The sequence below is a fragment of the Bufo bufo genome, chromosome 4 (genome assembly GCF_905171765.1).
Source record: "Bufo bufo chromosome 4, aBufBuf1.1, whole genome shotgun sequence".
NCBI lineage: Eukaryota > Metazoa > Chordata > Amphibia > Anura > Bufonidae > Bufo > Bufo bufo.
The window spans coordinates 229,449,537-229,469,860 of record NC_053392.1 but is presented as its reverse complement, the minus strand read 5'-3'; the positions used below and the strand labels follow the sequence as shown (position 1 = coordinate 229,469,860).

Below are 20,324 nucleotides of genomic sequence, written 5' to 3'. Positions count from 1 at the left end.
TGTGAATGGTATTATTGACATCTGTTGGTTCCTTCGTTTATTGAACTACGGATTGAGTAGAGTTAACACTCCTGTTTTCTGAGATTTCGGAGTTGTGTTATCTAATCTAAGCAAACACCTTCTATTGCTTTTCAATGGCTTTTGTCTCAAGATAACGTGATGAGTTAAGAAATTTAAGTTAAGAGTAGGGATGAGTGAACCCGAACTTTATAGTTCGGGTTCGTACCGAATTTTGGGGTGTCCGTGACACGGACCCGAACCCGAACATTTTCGTAAAAGTCTGGGTTCGGGTTCGGTGTTCAGCGCTTTCTTGGCGCTTTTTGAAAGGCTCCAAAGCAGCCAATCAACAAGCGTCATACTACTTGCCCCAAGAGGCCATCACAGCCTTGCCTACTATTGGCATGGCTGTGATTGGCCAGTGCAGCATGTGACCCAGCCTCTATATAAGCTTGGGTCACGTAGCGCTGCACGTCACTCTGCTGATTCAAACATAGGGAGAGGTTGCTGCTGCGACGTTAGGGCGAGATTAGGCAGATTAACTCCTCCAAAAGACTTAATTCAGTGATCGATCTCCAGCTGTGGATCATTGAAGTGCTGATATTGAATTGCTCACTTTTTTTAGGCTGCCCAGAGCGTTTTTATATCACTTTTTTCTGGGGTGATCGGCGGCCATTTTGTGACTTGTGGTGCGCCAGCACAAGCTACCACCAAGTGCATTTAACCATCAATAGTGTGGTTATTTTTTGCTATATCCTACATCAGGTGCAGGCTGAGCCTATGTCACCCAAGTGCATTTAACCATCAACAGTGTGGTTATTTTTTGGCCATATACTACATCAGGTGCAGGCTGAGCCTGTGTCACCCAAGTGCATTTAACCATCAATAGTGTGGTTATTTTTTGGCCATATACTACATCAGGAGCAAGTTGAGCCTGTCACCCAGCGCCTAAAAAATAGCCCTGACATTTATATTCCTCCAAATCAGTACTGTTTTAGCTGGTCAAGTTATTTGTAGTGACCGTAAAAGCACAGTTTTTGTTCTGGGTTGAAAAAGTATTCCCAAATTTGCCATTTTCAAAATTAGTAGTTTCTGCTATATCAGGCCTACTTTAAATCTATCCCAAAAAGGGTATATTAGATTCAAGGTGCTGATAGTGTCATTCTGAAAAACCTAACACACACGCTACAGTGCAGATACAAGTCTAATTCTGTGATTAAAGGTATACCTGTCACACAACGCCTAAAAAATAGCCCTGACATTTATATTCCTCCAAATCAATACTGTTTTAGCTGGTCAAATTATTTGTAGTGACCGTAAAAGCACAGTTTTTGTTCTGGGTTGAAAAACTATTCCCAAATTTGCCATTTTCAAAATTAGTAGTTTCTGCTATATCAGGCCTACTTTAAATCTATCCCAAAAAGGGTCTTTTAGATTCAAGGTGCTGATAGTGTCATTCTGAAAAACTTAACACACACGCTACAGTGCAGATACAAGTCTAATTCTGTGATTAAAGGTATACCTGTCACCCAGCGCCTAAAAAATAGCCCTGACATTTATATTCCTCCAAATCAGTACTGTTTTAGCTGGTCAAATTATTTGTAGTGACCGTAAAAGCACAGTTTTTGTTCTGGGTTGAAAAACTATTCCCAAATTTGCCATTTTCAAAATTGTGGTGAACGGGAACAATGAGGAAAACATCTAGTAAGGGACGCGGATGCGGACGTGGACATGGTCGTGGTGGTGTTAGTGGACCCTCTGGTGCTGGGAGAGGACGTGGCCGTTCTGCCACAGCCACACGTCCTAGTGTACTAACTACCTCAGGTCCCAGTAGCCGCCAGAATTTACAGGGATATTTTGTGGGGCCCAATGCCGTTCTAAGGATGGTAAGGCCTGAGCAGGTACAGGCATTAGTCAATTGGGTGGCCGACAGTGCATCCAGCACGTTCACATTATCTCCCACCCAGTCTTCTGCAGAAAGCGCACAGATGGCGCATGAAAACCAAGCCCATCAGTCTGTCACATCACCCCATGCATATCAGGGAAACTGTCTGAGCCTCAAGTTATGCAGCAGTCTCTTATGCTGTTTGAAGACTCTGCTGCCAGGGTTTCCCAAGGGCATCCACCTAGCCCTTCCCCAGGGGTGGAAGAGATAGAATGCACTAACGCACAACCACTTATGTTTCCTGATGATGAGGACATGGGAATACCACCTCAGCACGTCTCTGATGATGACGAAACACAGGTGCCAACTGCTGCGTCTTTCTGCAGTGTGCAGACTGAACAGGAGGTCAGGGATCAAGACTGGGTGGAAGACGATGCAGGGGACGATGAGGTCCTAGACCCCACATGGAATGAAGGTCGTGCCACTGACTTTCAGAGTTCGGAGGAAGAGGCAGTGGTGAGACCGAGCCAACAGTGTAGCAAAAGAGGGAGCAGTGGGCAAAATCAGAACACCCGCCGCCAAGAGACTCCGCTTGCTACTGACTGCCGCCATCTGGGACCGAGCACCCCAAAGGCAGCTTCAAGGAGTTCCCTGGCATGGCACTTCTTCAAACAATGTGCTGACGACAAGACCCGAGTGGTTTGCACGCTGTGCCATCAGAGCCTGAAGCGAGGCATTAACGTTCTGAACCTTAGCACAACCTGCATGACCAGGCACCTGCATGCAAAGCATGAACTGCAGTGGAGTAAACACCTTAAAAACAAGGAAGTCACTCAGGCTCCCCCTGCTACCTCTTCTGCTGCTGCCGCCTCGGCCTCTTCTGCTGCTGCAGCCTCGGCCTCTTCCTCCGCCTCTGGAGGAACGTTGGCACCTGCCGCCCAGCAAACATGGGATGCACCACCAACACCACCACCTGCGTCACCAAGCATCTCAACCATGTCACACGGCAGCGTTCAGCTCTCCATCTCAGAAACATTTGAGAGAAAGCGTAAATTCCCACCTAGCCACCCTCGATCCCTGGCCCTGAATGCCAGCATTTCTAAACTACTGGCCTATGAAATGCTGTCATTTAGGCTGGTGGACACAGACAGCTTCAAACAGCTCATGTCGCTTGCTGTCCCACAGTATGTTGTTCCCAGCCACCACTACTTCTCCAAGAGAGCCGTGCCTTCCCTGCACAACCAAGTGTCCGATAAAATCAAGTGTGCACTGCGCAACGCCATCTGTGGCAAGGTCCACCTAACCACAGATACGTGGACCAGTAAGCACGGCCAGGGACGCTATATCTCCCTAACTGCACACTGGGTAAATGTAGTGGCGGCTGGGCCCCAGGCGGAGAGCTGTTTGGCGCACGTCCTTGTCACGGATGGTGTACAGGAAACAAGACAATACCATATAAACAATGTCTCTCTGGATCCACAACTAAGGAACAAAGGGAGACCCCTGCAATAGACCTGCCGCTCTCCCTCACTGCTCAGCCTATGCGAACACCCCAAAGGTGGATGGCCGCATATCCACGTTCCTCGGCTATCTATTACCTGAAGACCCTACAATAGTGAAGGGACACGACCACCGGCTCCCTACACTGACACGGAAGGAGTCAGGGTCACCTGGATCCAGAAAAGACAAAATCATAAATACATAAACAGCACTTATCTTGCAGACGACTGACGACTGGGAACTGGGAACTGGGAACAGCATGCACACACACTCCAGGAAGTTGTATCAGCCGCACACTACTGCATTATGGGGAGGAACTTAAAGGGTAGCGATCAGTCCAACTGCATGACAGCTGAGAAAGACTAACGAGATGAGAAACTAAACCAAAACAAAGAAATTCAAGGAGGAGGATCTGAGAAGCTCCTGTGAGCGCTTCTCAGCTGTCTGGCTGTGACAGTACCCCTCCCTCTAGGAGTGGACTCCGGACACTCAGAGCCCACCTTCTCAGGATGGGACCTATGGAAAGCCCTGATGAGACGAGAGGCCTTAATGTCCGTCACTGGGACCCACATCCTCTCCTCAGGACCATAAGCCTCCCAATGAACGAGGTACTGGAGGGAACCGCGGACAAGATGAGAATCCACAATCCTAGAGACCTGAAATTCAAGATTTCCATCAACCATAATCGGAGGAGGAGGCAAAGGCGAGGGTACAATAGGTTGAACATAAGGTTTCAATAAGGACTTATGAAAAACATTATGGATCTTCCAAGTCTGAGGAAGATCAAGACGGTAGGCAACAGGATTGATGACAGACAGGATCTTGTAAGGCCCAATAAACCTAGGACCCAACTTCCAGGAGGGAACCTTCAATTTGATATTCTTGGTAGACAACCACACCAGATCACCAACATTCAGGTCCGGACCAGGCACACGTCTCTAATCCGCCACACGCTTATATCTCTCACTCATGCTCTTTAGATTATCCTGAATCTTTTGCCAAATAGATGACAAAGACGAGGAGAATCTGTCCTCATCAGGCAAACCAGAAGAGCCCTCTCCCGAGAAAGTCCCAAACTGCGGATGGAACCCATATGCACCAAAAAATGGTGACTTATCAGAGGACTCCTGACGACGGTTATTTAAAGCAAACTCAGCAAGGGACAAAAAAGAACACCAATCCTCCTGATTCTCCGCCACAAAACAGCGCAGATATGTCTCCAGATTCTGATTGACGCGCTCTGTCTGGCCATTCGACTGCGGATGGAAAGCAGAAGAGAATGACAACCGAACCCCCAAGCGAGAACAGAAAGCCTTCCAGAATCTGGAAACAAACTGTGTGCCCCTATCAGAGACTATGTCTGAAGGAATCCCATGCAATTTGACAATGTGGTCAATAAATGCCTGCGCCAGCGTCTTAGCATTGGGCAAACCAGGAAAAGGGATAAAATGCACCATTTTGCTAAAACGGTCCACCACCACCAGAATCACAGACTTCCCCGAGGAACGAGGCAAGTCCGTTATGAAGTCCATGGACAGATGTGTCCAAGGACGGGAAGGAATGGGCAAAGGAAGGAGAGGACCTGATGGCCGTGAATGAGGGACCTTGGCACGAGCGCAAGTCTCGCAAGCTGCCACAAAACCCTCAACCGACTTACGAAGCGCAGGCCACCAGAATCTCCGAGCGATGAGATCCAGTGTGGCTCTTGCCCCCGGGTGCCCAGCAAGGACCGTGTCGTGGTGTTCTTTAAAAATCTTGTGTCTCAAAGCGAGAGGCACAAACAACCTCCCAGGAGGACAAAGATCAGGAGCTTCTGACTGGGCTGCCTGCACCTCTGCCTCCAATTCAGGAAAAAGAGCAGAGACCACCACACCTTCAGCCAAAATGGGACCCGGGTCTTCAAAATTCCCACCTCCTGGAAAACAACATGACAGGGCATCTGCCTTCACATTCTTAACCCCAGGGCGGAACGTAACAACAAAATTAAACCTTGAAAAGAACAAAGACCATCTGGCCTGTCTCGGGTTCAGACGCTTGGCTGACTCCAGGTAGGCCAGATTTTTATGGTCAGTAAACACGGTAATAGGGTGTCTGGCTCCCTCTAGCCAATGGCGCCATTCCTCAAAAGCCAACTTGATGGCCAACAATTCCCTATCTCCCACATCATAATTTCTCTCTGCGGAGGAGAGTTTCTTTGAGAAAAAGGCACACGGTTGCCATTTGGCAGGAGAGGAACCCTGAGACAAGACCGCACCCACCCCTACCTCAGAAGCATCAACCTCAACTATGAAGGGTAACGAAATATCAGGTTGTACTAGGATGGGAGCGGAAGCAAAACTCTCCTTGATATTAGAAAAGGCCTTACGCGCCTCTACCGACCAGGAAGAAAAATCTACCCCCTTTCTGGTCATATCAGTGAGTGGTTTAACAACAGAGGAATAATTCAAAATAAATTTCCTGTAATAATTGGCAAAGCCCAAAAAACGCATCAGCGCCTTCTGATTCTCAGGAAGCTCCCACTCAAGCACAGCGCGGACCTTCTCGGGGTCCATGCGAAAACCAGAAGCGGAGACAAGAAACCCCAGAAATTGGATTTCTGGAACCGCAAACACACATTTTTCCAGTTTCGCATATAATTTATTCTCCCGCAGAATGAGCAAGACCTGACGTAAGTGTTCCTTATGAGTCTTGAATTCAGGAGAAAAAATCAAAATGTCATCCAAATACACTAATACAAATTTTCCCATTAAATGATAAAAAATGCTGTTGACGAAATGCTGAAAAACGGCTGGGGCATTCATCAAACCAAAAGGCATAACCAAATTCTCAAAATGGCCCTCAGGGGTATTGAAAGCCGTCTTCCATTCGTCTCCTTCTCTGAACCTAACCAGGTTGTATGCCCCTCTTAGGTCTAATTTGGAAAAGACTTTAGCCCCAACAACCTGGTTAAACAGGTCCGGGATCAGAGGAAGCGGATAAGGATCACGAATAGTGCTACTGTTCAGCTCCCTGAAATCCAGACAAGGTCTTAAAGAACCATCTTTTTTCTTAACAAAGAAAAAACCAGCGGCAACAGGTGACTTCGAGGGTCGTATGTGTCCTTTTCTCAAACTCTCAGAGATATAAGCCCGCATAGCGACCCTCTCAGGTTGGGAGAGATTGTATAAACGAGATTTAGGCAGCTTGGCGCCTGGGATGAGATTAATAGGGCAATCATACTCCCTGTGCGGAGGTAAACCCTGAACTCCACTCTCAGAGAAGACATCCAAAAATTCAGAGAGGAAAGGTGGTACAGTCTTAGTAGAAACCTCAGAAACAGATGTTATGAGGCAATTCTCTCTGCAAAAGTTACTCCAACCATTTATTTGCCTCGCTTGCCAATCAATGGTGGGGTTATGTTTAGTGAGCCAGGGTAGCCCCAACACTAGAGGAGTAGGCAAACCGCTAAGGACGAAACATGACACATCCTCAACATGAGCATCACTCACAATTAAACGGATATTGTGAACTATGCCCTTTAATGATTTCTGAGAAAGTGGAGCTGAATCAATAGCAAAAACAGGAATATCCTTTCCCAAAGTGCATACCTGGAAACCATGAGTTATTGCAAATTGATTATCAATGAGGTTGACAGCTGCTCCACTATCCACAAAAATCTCACAAAAAATGCTCTTGCTCTCTAGCACCACCCTAGCAGGCAGGACAAAACGGGAACTACAAGCAAACGGAAAACCTTCAATTTCCGCCTCAACCCTGCCAATAGTAACAGACGGAACATTTTTAAAAGATTTTTTCCTTTTTGTCTCTTTATTACTCCCAGAAAACTGCCTGAATTTCCTAGAGGGACAAACATTTGCCAAATGATTTATACCTCCACAACAAAAACAAACCCTCCCATGCGGGCTGAATCTTCTATTGTCAGAGGCAATCAACCCCAGCTGCATGGGCTCCTGCTCAGAAGGGGCTGACAGCGACTGAGACTCCTGCGCACAGAATGAGACCGCTGCACTGTTCCGAGACTGAGTAGGACAGGAAGGAGAGATCTCTCGTCTCTCTCTAAGACGCCTGTCAATACGAACGGCCTGAGACATAGCAGAGTCCAAGGAGATAGGCCTCTCATGAAAGGAAAATGCATCTTTCAATCTCTCTGAAAGACCATGGCAAAATTGACTTCGGAGTGCAGCATCATTCCAACCAGTATCAGCTGCCCATCTCCGAAATTCTGAGCAGTATATCTCTGCGGATTGTTTACCCTGGCATAACAGACGTAGTCTAGACTCAGCCAGAGCAATACGATCCGGATCATCATATATCTGACCCAGGGCTAAAAAGAATTCATCCACTGAGCGGAGGGGCCGTGCCACCTCCGGTAGCGAAAAGGCCCAAGACTGAGCGTTACCCCTGAGCAGCGATACAATGATCCCCACCCTCCGTTCTTCATCACCAGAAGAATGGGGAAGAAGGCGAAAATGGAGTTTGCAAGCCTCTTTAAAAAGCACAAATTTCTCACTACCCCCAGAGAATGTATCCGGGAGCGAGATCTTGGGCTCAGCACAAACTCCATGAACGCAAGCTGAACCGGTCACTTGAAACTGAGAAAAAATGCTACGGAGATCAGCTACCTCCAATGAAAGACCCTGGAGGCGTTCAGCCAAAAGTGAAACCGGATCCATGCTTGAGACGGTTTTGGCGGCTGATAATGTCACGGATGGTGTACAGGAAACAATACCATATAAACAATGTCTCTCTGGATCCACAACTAAGGAACAAAGGGAGACCCCTGCAATAGACCTGCCGCTCTCCCTCACTGCTCAGCCAATGCGAACACCCCAAAGGTGGATGGCCGCATATCCACGTTCCTCGGCTATCTATTACCTGAAGACCCTACAATAGTGAAGGGACACGACCACCGGCTCCCTACACTGACACGGAGGGAGTCAGGGTCACCTGGATCCAGAAAAGACAAAATCATAAATACATAAACAGCACTTATCTTGCAGACGACTGACGACTGAGGACTGGGAACTGGGAACTGGGAACAGCATGCACACACACTCCAGGAAGTTGTATCAGCCGCACACTACTGCATTATGGGGAGGAACTTAAAGGGTAGGGATCAGTCCAACTGCATGACAGCTGAGAAAGACTAACGAGATGAGAAACTAAACCAAAAAAAAGAAATTCAAGGAGGAGGATCTGAGAAGCTCCTGTGAACGCTTCTCAGCTGTCTGGCTGTGACAGTCCTTCCGCCGCCAAGGATCGCAGGGCAACATTCTTTGCCTCCTGTCTCCTCCTCCTCCTACTCAGCTTCCTCCTCCTCTTCTTCCACCTGCTCATCCAGTCAGCCACACACCTTCACCACCAACTTCAGCACAGCCCGGGGTAAACGTCAGCAGGCCGTTCTGAAACTCATATGTTTGGGGTACAGGCCCCACACCGCACAGGAGTTGTGGCGGGGTATAGAACAACAGACCGACGAGTGGTTGCTGCCGGTGAGCCTCAAGCCCGGCCTGGTGGTGTGCGATAATGGGCGAAATCTCGTTGCAGCTCTGGGACTAGCCGATTTGACGCACATCCCTTGCCTGGCGCATGTGCTGAATTTGGTGGTGCAGAAGTTCATTCGCAACTACCCCGACATGTCAGAGCTGCTGCATAAAGTGCGGGCCGTCTGTTCGCGCTTCCGGCGTTCACACCCTGCCGCTGCTCGCCTGTCTGCGCTACAGCGTAACTTCGGCCTTCCCGGTCACCGCCTCATATGCGACGTTCCCACCAGGTGAAACTCCACCTTGCACATGCTGGACAGACTGTGCGAGCAGCAGCAGGCCATAGTGGAGTTTCAGCTGCAGCACGCACGGGTCAGTCGCACTGCGGAACAGCACCACTTCACCACCAATGACTGGGCCTCCATGCAAGACCTGTGTGCCCTGTTGCGCTGTTTCGAGTACTCCACCAACATGGCCAGTGGCGATAACGCCGTTATCAGCGTTACAATACCACTTCTATGTCTCCTTGAGAAAACACTTAGGGCGATGATGGAAGAGGAGGTGGCCCAGGAGGAAGAGGAGGAAGAGGGGTCATTTTTAGCACTTTCAGGCCAGTCTCTTCGAAGTGACTCAGAGGGAGGTTTTTTGCAACAGCAGAGGCCAGGTACAAATGTGGCCAGACAGGGCCCACTACTGGAGGACGAGGAGGACGAGAATGAGGAGGAGGTGGAGGAGGATGAGGATGAAGCATGTTCACAGCGGGGTGGCACCCAAAGCAGCTCGGGCCCATCACTGGTGCGTGGCTGGGGGGAAACACAGGACGATGACGATACGCCTCCCACAGAGGACAGCTTGTCCTTACCTCTGGGCAGCCTGAACAAAAACTGTCGTTGCGCTTGCCTGCGCAACGACAGCAGAGTTGCCCACATTTTAACGTGTGCGGACTACTGGGTTGCCACCCTGCTGGATCCCCGGTACAAAGACAATGTGCCCACCTTACTTCCTACACTGGAGCGTGATAGGAAGATGCGCGAGTACAAGCGCACGTTGGTAGACGCGCTACTGAGAGCATTCCCATATGTCACAGGGGAACCAGTGGAAGCCCAAGGCGAAGGCAGAGGAGGAGCAAGAGGTCGCCAACGCAGCTGTGTCACGGCCAGCTCCTCTGAGGGCAGGGTTAGCATGGCAGAGATGTGGAAAAGTTTTGTCACCACGCCACAGCTAACTGCACCACCACCTGATACGGAACGTGTTAGCAGGAGGCAACATTTCACTAACATGGTGGAACAGTACCTGTGCACACCCCTCCACGTACTGACTGATGGTTCGGCCCCATTCAACTTCTGGGTCTCCAAATTGTCCACGTGGCCAGAGCTAGCCTTTTATGCCTTGGAGGTGCTGGCCTGCCCGGCGGCCAGCGTTTTGTCTGAACGTGTATTCAGCACGGCAGAGGGCGTCATTACAGACAAACCCAGCCGTCTGTCTACAGCCAATGTGGACAAGCTGATGTTCATAAAAATGAACCAGGCATGGATCCCACAGGACCTGTCCATCCCTTGTGCAGATTAGACATTAACTACCTCCCCTTAATAATATATTATTGTACTCCAGGGCACTTCCTCATTCAATACTATTTTTATTTTTATTTTACCATTTATATTGCGGGGCAACCCAAAGTTGAATGAACCTCTCCTCTGTCTGGGTGCCGGGGCCTAAATATGTGACAGTGGCCTGTTCCAGTGGTGGGTGACGTGAAGCCTGATTCTCTGCTATAACATGAAGACTGATTCTGTGCTGACATGAAGCCAGATTCTCTGTTACGGGACCTCTCTCCTCTGCCTGGGTGCCTGGGCCTAAATATGTGACAGTGGCCTGTTCCAGTGGTGGGTGACGTGAAGCCTGATTCTCTGCTATGACATGAAGACTGATTCTGTGCTGACATGAAGCCAGATTCTCTGTTACGGGACCTCTCTCCTCTGTCTGGGTGCCAGGGCCTAAATATGTGACAGTGGCCTGTTCCAGTGGTGGGTGACGTGAAGCCTGATTCTCTGCTATGACATGAAGACTGATTCTCTGCTGACATGAAGCCAGATTCTCTGTTACGGGACCTCTCTCCTCTGTCTGGGTGCCTGGGCCTAAATATGTGACAGTGGCCTGTTCCAGTGGTGGGTGACGTGAAGCCTGATTCTCTGCTATGACATGAAGACTGATTCTGTGCTGACATGAAGCCAGATTCTCTGTTACGGGACCTCTCTCCTCTGTCTGGGTGCCAGGGCCTAAATATGTGACAGTGGCCTGTTCCAGTGGTGGGTGACGTGAAGCCTGATTCTCTGCTATGACATGAAGACTAATTCTCTGCTGACATGAAGCCAGATTCTCTGTTACGGGACCTCTCTCCTCTGCCTGGGTGCCTGGGCCTAAATATGTGACAGTGGCCTGTTCCAGTGGTGGGTGACGTGAAGCCTGATTCTCTGCTATGACATGAAGACTGATTATCTGCTGACATGAAGCCAGATTCTCTGTTACGGGACCTCTCTCCTCTGTCTGGAAGCCGAGGCCTAAATATGTGACAGTGGCCTGTTCCAGTGGTGGGTGACGTGAAGCCTGATTCTCTGCTATGACATGAAGACTGATTCTCTGCTGACATGAAGCCAGATTCTCTGTTACGGGACCTCTCTCCTCTGCCTGGGTGCCTGGGCCTAAATATGTGACAGTGGCCTGTTCCAGTGGTGGGTGACGTGAAGCCTGATTCTCTGCTATGACATGAAGACTGATTCTCTGCTGACATGAATCCAGATTCTCTGTTACGGGACCTCTCTCCTCTGTCTGGGTGCCTGGGCCTAAATATGTGACAGTGGCCTGTTCCAGTGGTGGGTGACGTGAAGCCTGATTCTCTGCTATGACATGAAGACTGATTCTGTGCTGATATGAAGCCAGAATCTCTGTTACGGGACCTCTCTCCTCTGCCTGGGTGCCTGGGCCTAAATATGTGACAGTGGCCTCTTCCAGTGGTGGGTGACGTGAAGCCTGATTCTCTGCTATGACATGAAGACTGATTCTCTGCTGACATGAAGCCAGATTCTCTGTTACGGGACCTCTCTCCTCTGTCTGGGTGCCAGGGCCTAAATGTGTGACAGTGGCCTGTTCCAGTGGTGGGTGACGTGAAGCCTGATTCTCTGCTATGACATGAAGACTGATTCTGTGCTGACATGAAGCCAGATTCTCTGTTACTGGACCTCTCTCCTCTGTCTGGGTGCCGGGGCCTAAATATGTGACAGTGGCCTGTTCCAGTGGTGGTTGAAGTGAAGCCTGATTCTCTGCTATGACATGAAGACTGATTCTGTGCTGACATGAAGCCAGATTCTCTGTTACGGGACCTCTCTCCTCTCTCTGGGTGCCAGGGCCTAAATGTGTGACAGTGGCCTGTTCCAGTGGTGGGTGACGTGAAGCCTGATTCTCTGCTATGACATGAAGACTGATTCTGTGCTGACATGAAGCCAGATTCTCTGTTACGGGACCTCTCTCCTCTGTCTGGGTGCCGGGGCCTAAATATGTGACAGTGGCCTGTTCCAGTGGTGGGTGACGTGAAACCTGATTCTCTGCTATGACATGAAGACTGATTCTGTGCTGACATGAAGCCAGATTCTCTGTTACGGGACCTCTCTCCTCTGTCTGGGTGCCAGGGCCTAAATGTGTGACAGTGGCCTCTTCCAGTGGTGGGTGACGTGAAGCCTGACTCTTTGCTATGACATGAAGACTGATTCTGTGCTGACATGAAGCCAGATTCTCTGTTACGGGACCTCTCTCCTCTGTCTGGATGCCAGGGCCTAAATGTGTGACAGTGTCCTCTTCCAGTGGTGGGTGACGTGAAGCCTGATTCTCTGCTATGACATGAAGACTGATTCTGTGCTGACATGAAGCCAGATTCTCTGTCACGGGACCTCTCTCCTCTGTCTGGGTGCCGGGGCCTAAATATGTGACAGTGGCCTGTTCCAGTGGTGGGTGACGTGAAGCCTGATTCTCTGCTATGACATGAAGACTGATTCTCTGCTGACATGAAGCCAGATTCTCTGCTATGGCACGAAGAGACTGATTCTCTGCTGACATGAAGCCAGATTCTCTGCTATGGCATGAAGAGACTGATTCTCTGCTGACGTGAAGCCAGATTCTCTGCTATGGGACCTCTGTCCAATTGATATTGGTTAATTTTTTTTTATTTTTTTTTTATTTTAATTCATTTCCCTATCCACATTTGTTTGCAGGGGATTTACCTACATGTTACTGCCTTTTGCAGCCCTCTAGCTCTTTTCTGGGCTGTTTTACAGCCTTTTTATTGCCGAAAAGTTCGGCAATAAAAAGTTCGGGACGAAGTTCGGGTCGGGTTCGGATCCCGAACCCGAACATTTCCGGGAAATTCGGCCGAACTTCTCGAACCCGAACATCCAGGTGTTCGCTCAACTCTATTTAAGAGCTAGAGTGCTAACCCTGCTCCATCGTCTAAAACTTTAATTATGTTTATGCCGGTGAGCACTAAACAATTAAGTAGCACTCTGTTTTACCCTTTGACTTAATTTAGGGTTCTGTTTTTACAGTCGTGTGTTCATGACCTTTGAAAATTCCTTAATTTGTATAACATTGAAACACTTGGACTGCTGTTATTTTCTCTATTTTTCCATAAAAAGAGCATTGAATGGAAAAATAGGAAATAGCTCTGCCCAAAGAGCTGAAAAGTGTACCTTTCATCCATCAAACATAGGGTACAAAATACAAGTAAATGTTGAGACAATATTATAATTCTTCACTTACCTTTGGCAGCAAATTGGAAAAATGTTGAGTTAAAACTTGATAGGACTTTCCATTCATTGCAAAGTGAAGATTCCCCAAGGTAGTGGGGATATTAATCAATCTTTCCCCAACATTGTATTGTGACTCCAGAAGGAAAAAAGAGAAAATGTGGATTGTGAATATGGAATGATGATTTACACATTTGGGCCCTGACTTGTCAAACAGATTTTGTCTTGTAAGGCAATTTATTTTTGCTCCTGCTAAGTGATCTTGAGAAATCCAACTGTTTGTGGCCATTTAGGTGGTTATTGGTCTTATTTATCATAGGGGACTGTCTCAGCTTTACTCCACTCTTGCCCTTTCCAAATATATCCTATAGTCTGTGCTAAATTCAAAAACTGTTGCAAGCCTCTTTAATAAATCTGGCTCACAGACCATTACCTTTAGGCCTCATGCACACGACCGTTGTGTGCATCCGTGGCCGTTGTGCCGCTTTCCGTTTTTTTTCGCGGACCCATTGACTTTCAATGGGTCCGTGGAAAAATCGGAAAATGCACCGTTTGGCAGCCGCATCCGTGAGCCGTGTTTCCTGGCCGTGAAAAAAATATGACCTGTCCTATTTTTTTCACGGCCAACGGTTCACGAACCCATTCAAGTCAATGGGTCCGTGAAAGAACACGGATGCACACAAGATTGGCATCCGTGTCCGTGATCCGTGGCCGTAGGTTAGTTTTTATACAGACGGATCCGAAGATCCGTCTGCATAAAAGCTTTTTCAGAGATGAGTTTTCACTTCGTGAAAACTCAAATCCCACAGTATATTCTAACACAGAGGCGTTCCCATGGTGATGGGGATGCTTCAGGTTAGAATATACTAACAGAACTGTGTACATGACTGCCCCCTGCTGCCTGCTGGCAGGTGCTGCCCCCCCCCTGTAGTTGACACATTGGTGGCCAGTGCGGCCGCCCCCCCCCTCCCCTGTAGTTAACTCATTGGTGGCCAGTGCGGCCCCTCCCCTCCCCTGTAGTTAACTCATTGGTGGCCAGTGGGCCCCCCCCTGTAGTTAACTCATTGGTGGCCAGTGCGGCCGGCCCCCCTCCCTCCCCTGTAGTTAACTCGTTGGTGGGCAGTGGGCCCCCCCCTCCCTTCCCATGTAGTTAACTCGTTGGTGGCCAGTGGGCCTTCTCCCCTCCCTCCCCCTCCTAATTAAAATCTCCCCCCTATCATTGGTGGCAGCGGAGTGTACCGATCGGAGTCCCAGTTTAATCGCTGGGGCTCCGATCGGTAACCATGGCAACCAGGACACTACTGCAGTCCCGGTTGCCATGGTTACTTAGCAATTTGTAGAACCATTATACTTACCTGTGAGCTGCGATCTCTGCGTCCGGCCGGGAGCTCCTCCTACTGGTAAGTGACAGGTCCGGCCAGGAGCTCCTCCTACTGGTAAGTGACAGGTCATGTCACTTACCAGAAGGAGGAGCTCCCGGCCGGACCTGTCACTTACCAGTAGGAGGAGCTCCCGGCCGGACACAGAGATCGCAGCTCGCAGGTGAGTATAATGGTTCTACAAATTGCTAAGTAACCATGGCAACTGGGACTGCAGTCGCGTCCTGGTTGCCATGGTTACCGATCGGAGCCCCAGCGATTAAACTGGGACTCCGATCGGTACACTCCGCTGCCACCAATGATAGGGGGGAGATTTTATTTAGGAGGGAGGGGAGAAGGCCCACTGGCCACCAACGAGTTAACTACAGGGGAGGGAGGGGGGGGGGGCCCACTGGCCACCAATGAGTTAACTACAGGGGAGGGGGGCCCACTGGCCACTAATGAGTTAACTACAGGGGAGGGGGGCCCACTGGCCACCAATGAGTTAACTACAGGGGAGGGGGGGCCCACTGGCCACCAATGAGTTAACTACAGGGGAGGGGGGGCCCACTGGCCACCAATGAGTTAACTACAGGGGAAGGGGGGGGGCGGCCACCAATGTGTTAACTACAGGGGCGGGGGCTGCCCCCTGCTGCCTGGCAGCACCTGCCAGGCAGCAGGGGGCAGTCATGTACACAGTTCTTTTAGTATATTCTAACCTGAAGCGTCCCCATCACCATGGGAACGCCTCTGTGTTAGAATATACTGTCGGATTTGAGTTTCACGATGTAACTCAAATCCGACAGTATATTGTAACATATAGGCGTTCCCATGGTGATGGGGACGCTTCAAGTTAAAATATACCATCGGATTGGAGAAAACTCCGATCCGATGGTATATTAACTCCTGACTTTACATTGAAAGTCAATGGGGGACGGATCCGTTTGAAATTGCACCATATTGTGTCAACGTCAAACGGATCCGTCCCCATTGACTTGCATTGTAATTCAGGACGGATCCGTTTGGCTCCGCACGGCCAGGCGGACACCAAAACGACTTTTTTTTCATGTCCGTGGATCCTCCAAAAATCAAGGAAGACCCACGGACGAAAAAACGGTCACGGATAACGGAAAAACGGAACCCGTTTTGCGGACCGCAAAAAAATACGGTCGTGTGCATGAGGCCTAAAACAAATAGACACATTTGAAGACAAATTGTTCCCTGTTGATAAATCAGGGCCTTGGTTCTTTTGGGTTGTTTGAATACACTCAATAAATAAAAATTCTCTTTATTGTTTAATAACTGCTTGTTCGGTCTGAAACGTATTCTAAGATAATACAGCTAAGATTTTTATAGTGTAAAAGGGGTTAAATTCAATACATGGCTTTTCTTGGTTCCAGTAACCAACCATATAGCTGCTTAACCTAAAAATGTAGAAAACCCTTTTTAACCCTTAGAGGTGTTTTTTCATCTGTACACAGGCTATGAGGAAGAATCACTCTGCTTAGATCCTAAATGTGTTTCATATATCTATGGACTTTGTTTTTCTGACCCAGAAGATCAAAAAAAGTTTTGTTTTTTATGAGTTGAGTGAGATGGACATTTTTCATTTGTTAGATATTTGGTGCAGCCTTAGCACGTCCATGCAATCCACTTCATTCACAGGTGAGCTGTGATTCTCTCGTAGACTATTTCATAAATGTACAATAGAAGTGGGTTCCAGAGATGGGACTCACATCTATCTCAAGAATGGGACCCCATTGTGCACCGCAGTAAATGATGAGGGAGATGCATGTGCGTGGCTCTCTTCATTCACTGTCATGGGACTGCTGAAAATAGCCAAGCACACTTATTTGGCTATTTTTGGAAGTCTTATAGCAGGAAATGGAGAGAGTCGTGCATTTGTGGCCATCTCTCATTTTACTGCACATTTATAGGAATCCTATAAACTTGCAGAATAAATGTCTTTTTGGCATTTTACATTGCGGTACATACTGTGCTGTGTTCTAATGAGTTCATTTCTATAATTACAATAAAATACTAAAGGTAAACTGCCCTATTATTGGATTTTCTGGATTAAAGGATTAATATCTGTAATATTATAGCATACTTTATCCTTGTGGTTTCCATTTGCTTGAATTTCAGTCGAACATTTCCAAGTAACTGAAGCAGGAAAATCTTTCTCAGGTTCACAGGCTTCCAACATAATTATGTTACTGTTAGAAGGAATCATTCCTGACTTTTTACCAACCGTCACAGCTGTCTGAAGGTTATCACCTATTAAAACAATAAGACATAATGGACAGTCTAAGAATGGAGATGATTATATGTACTGTACATATTATTGTAGTAATTTGTATATAAACAAAGAAAAATCTTCGAGATCAGCCCTTCCACTGTACGTCTCTCCACAGACAACATGTGGCTAGATGCAATTATACCAACTCTGTAGGGTTGGAGCTATGGTGCACAGTTGACTTGGTCACTACAGGAGTATCTCCACATGGGACAACTCTTTCTAGCAAAGAAATTCAGCAATGGTTTTCTGTGAAATCCACAGACACAAAACAAATGTTTTTAGAGCAGAATTTTTGTCGCAAGCACAGCAGGTCTTCCACTGCTGTCAATATTTGCATTGCATAGTTTGAAAGCCATGGGTAAAACCCATAGCATAAACTGACAAGCTGTGGATTGAAAGTTTCGAGCACAAATCAGCTTATTCTGCAAGTTTGCAAATCTCATCCACTTACAGTGGGGAAAATAAGTATTTGTGCAGCTGATACTGCAAATGCTGCATGCAATTCCACTGTGGAGAATCTGCAGCATTTACACTATATGTGGCTATACCGTGATACTGAAAAAAAATGTTGAATTCAAACTTTGGATAAACTAGTATCCCAGTTCTTGCTATAGGAACTTGCTGATCAGATACAGTTGCAAGAAAAAGTATGTAAACCCTTTAAAATGATATGGATTTCTGCACAAATTGATCATAAAATGTGATCTGATCTTCGTCTAAGTCACAACAATAGACAATCACAGTCTGCTTAAACTAATAACACACAAATAATTAAATGTTACCATGTTTTTATTGAACACACCATGTAAACAATCACAGTGCAGGTGGAAAAAGTATGTGAACCTTTGGATTTAATAACTGGTTGAACCTCCTTTGGCAGCAATAACTTCAACAAAACATTTCCTGTAGTTGCAGATCAGACGTGCACAAGGGTCAGGAGTAATTCTTGACCATTCCTCTTTACAGAACTGTTTCAGTTCAGCAATATTCTTGGGATGTCTGGTGTGAATAGCTTTCTTGAGATCATGCCACAGCATCTCAATCGGGTTGAGGTCAGGACTCTGGGCCACTCCAGAAGGCGCATTTTCTTCTGTTTAAGCCATTCTGTTGTTGATTTACTTCTATGCTTTGGGTCGTTGTCCTGTTGCAACACTCAACTTCTGTTGAGCTTTAGCTTGTGGACAGATGGCCTTAAGTTCTCCTGCAAAATGTCTTGATAAACTTGGAAATTCATTTTTCCTTCGATGATAGCAATCCGTCCAGGCCCTGATGCAGCAAAGCAGCCCCAAACCATGATGCCCCCACCACCATACTTCACAGTTGGGATGAGGTTTTGATGTTGGTGTGCTGTGCCTCTTTTTCTCCACACATAGTGTTGTGTGTTTGTTCCAAACAACTCAACTTTGGTATCATCTGTCCAGAGAATATTTTGCCAGTACTGCTGTGGAACATCCAGGTGCTCTTGTGCAAACTGTAAACATGCAGCAATGTTTTTTTTGGACAGCAGTGATATCCTCCCAGGAAATCCATTCTTGTTTAGTGTTTTAAGTATCGTAGTTTCGCTAACAGGGATGTTAGCATATGCCAGAGACTTTTGTAAGTCTTTAGCTGACACTCTAGGATTCTTCTTCACCTCATTGAGCAGTCTGCGCTGTGCTCTTGCAGTCATCTTTACAGTACGGCCACTCCTAGGGAGAGTAGCAGCAGTGCTGAACTTTCTCCATTTATAGACAATTTGTCTTACCGTGGACTAATGAACAGCAAGACTTTTGGAGATACTTTTATAACTCTTTCCAGCTTTATGCAAGTCAACAATTCTTAATCGTAGGTCTTCTGAGAGCTCTTTTGTGCGAGGCATCATTCACATCAGGCAATGGTTCTTGTGAAAAGCAAACCCAGAACTGGTGTGTGTTTTTTATAGGGCAGGGCAGCTGTACCCAACACCTCCAATCTCATCTCATTGATTGGACTCCAGTTGGCTGACACCTCACTCCAATTAGCTGTTGGAGATGTTATTAGTCTAGGGGTTCACATACTTTTTCCACCTGCACTGTGAATGTTTACATGGTGTGTTCAATAAAAACATGGTAACATTTAATTCTGTGTGTGTTATTAGTTTAAGCAAACTGTGATTGTCTATTGTGACTTAGATAAAGATCAGATTACATTTTATGACCAATTTGTGCAGAAATCCATATCATTCCAAAGGGTTCACATACTTTTTCTTGCAACTGTATATTGCTAGATAAAAAAAATGAGACTTCTCAGTGGTTGATACCTTTCAAAGGGTAACGGAAAAGATGGTGACACAATTGTAAGCTTTCGAGGCTACTTGGGCCTCTTCCTTGGATGTCTTTTATGATAAAAGGAGAAATCTCATCTTTGAGAAATTTCAATTTTTTATCTTCTTTTAGGCTAACACAGTTCAAATATTTCTTTTCCTGTAGCATATAGAATGCTGGAATTGCTGACTGAAGAGGAACGCAAGTGTACTGTGAGCTAGTAGGCGTCTAGGTGTAGTGATCAGAACCGGGTGTCCTTCCACTGAATTCAGAACATGGAAGACAAGGACAACTCCCTGTTCAGGAATTAGGAAGAAGAAAAATGTCTGTAGCACAGGTGCTTGAGGTTTAAAGGTAAAGGCTTCATACTGGTAATGTACATAAGGATCTAGCAGCACAATGATAATGAATTATATCTTGAAAGCTAGTTCTCCAAATGAATAATAATATAAGTAAAAGAAATAAAAATAAGATAAAAAAATAAATACCTGTGACCATCACAGCCCTGATATTTGCTTCTGTGAGTTCCTCTAGTACTGAATTTGTTTCTGGTTTAAGTCGATTTTCCAGAATCAACAAGCCAAGAAATGTGAGGTCACACTCCACTACATCCCTTTAAATATAAAACATTTTCGTTAGTGCAGTTGTGAAGCAGTGTTCATTACCAACCTGTATATAACTCATTATCATTTGGGGAATACTTGCCTTCGACCTCTTTCACATAGTC

At 47.0% G+C, this 20,324-nt stretch overlaps 1 protein-coding gene across 1 annotated transcript in view; it reads right to left on the bottom strand.

The window, feature by feature from the left end:
• The window catches only part of LOC120997971 (probable cation-transporting ATPase 13A5), a 393,800-nt gene that overhangs the window by 149,191 nt on the left and 224,285 nt on the right, over positions 1-20,324 (bottom strand). The window contains exons 18-20 of the mRNA XM_040428358.1: positions 20,086-20,210; positions 17,127-17,293; positions 13,672-13,797 (exon numbers count right to left, since the gene is read on the bottom strand). Of these exons, the coding sequence (XP_040284292.1) occupies positions 13,672-13,797; positions 17,127-17,293; positions 20,086-20,210 (418 nt within the window). The remainder of the gene's footprint in view (positions 1-13,671; positions 13,798-17,126; positions 17,294-20,085; positions 20,211-20,324) is intronic.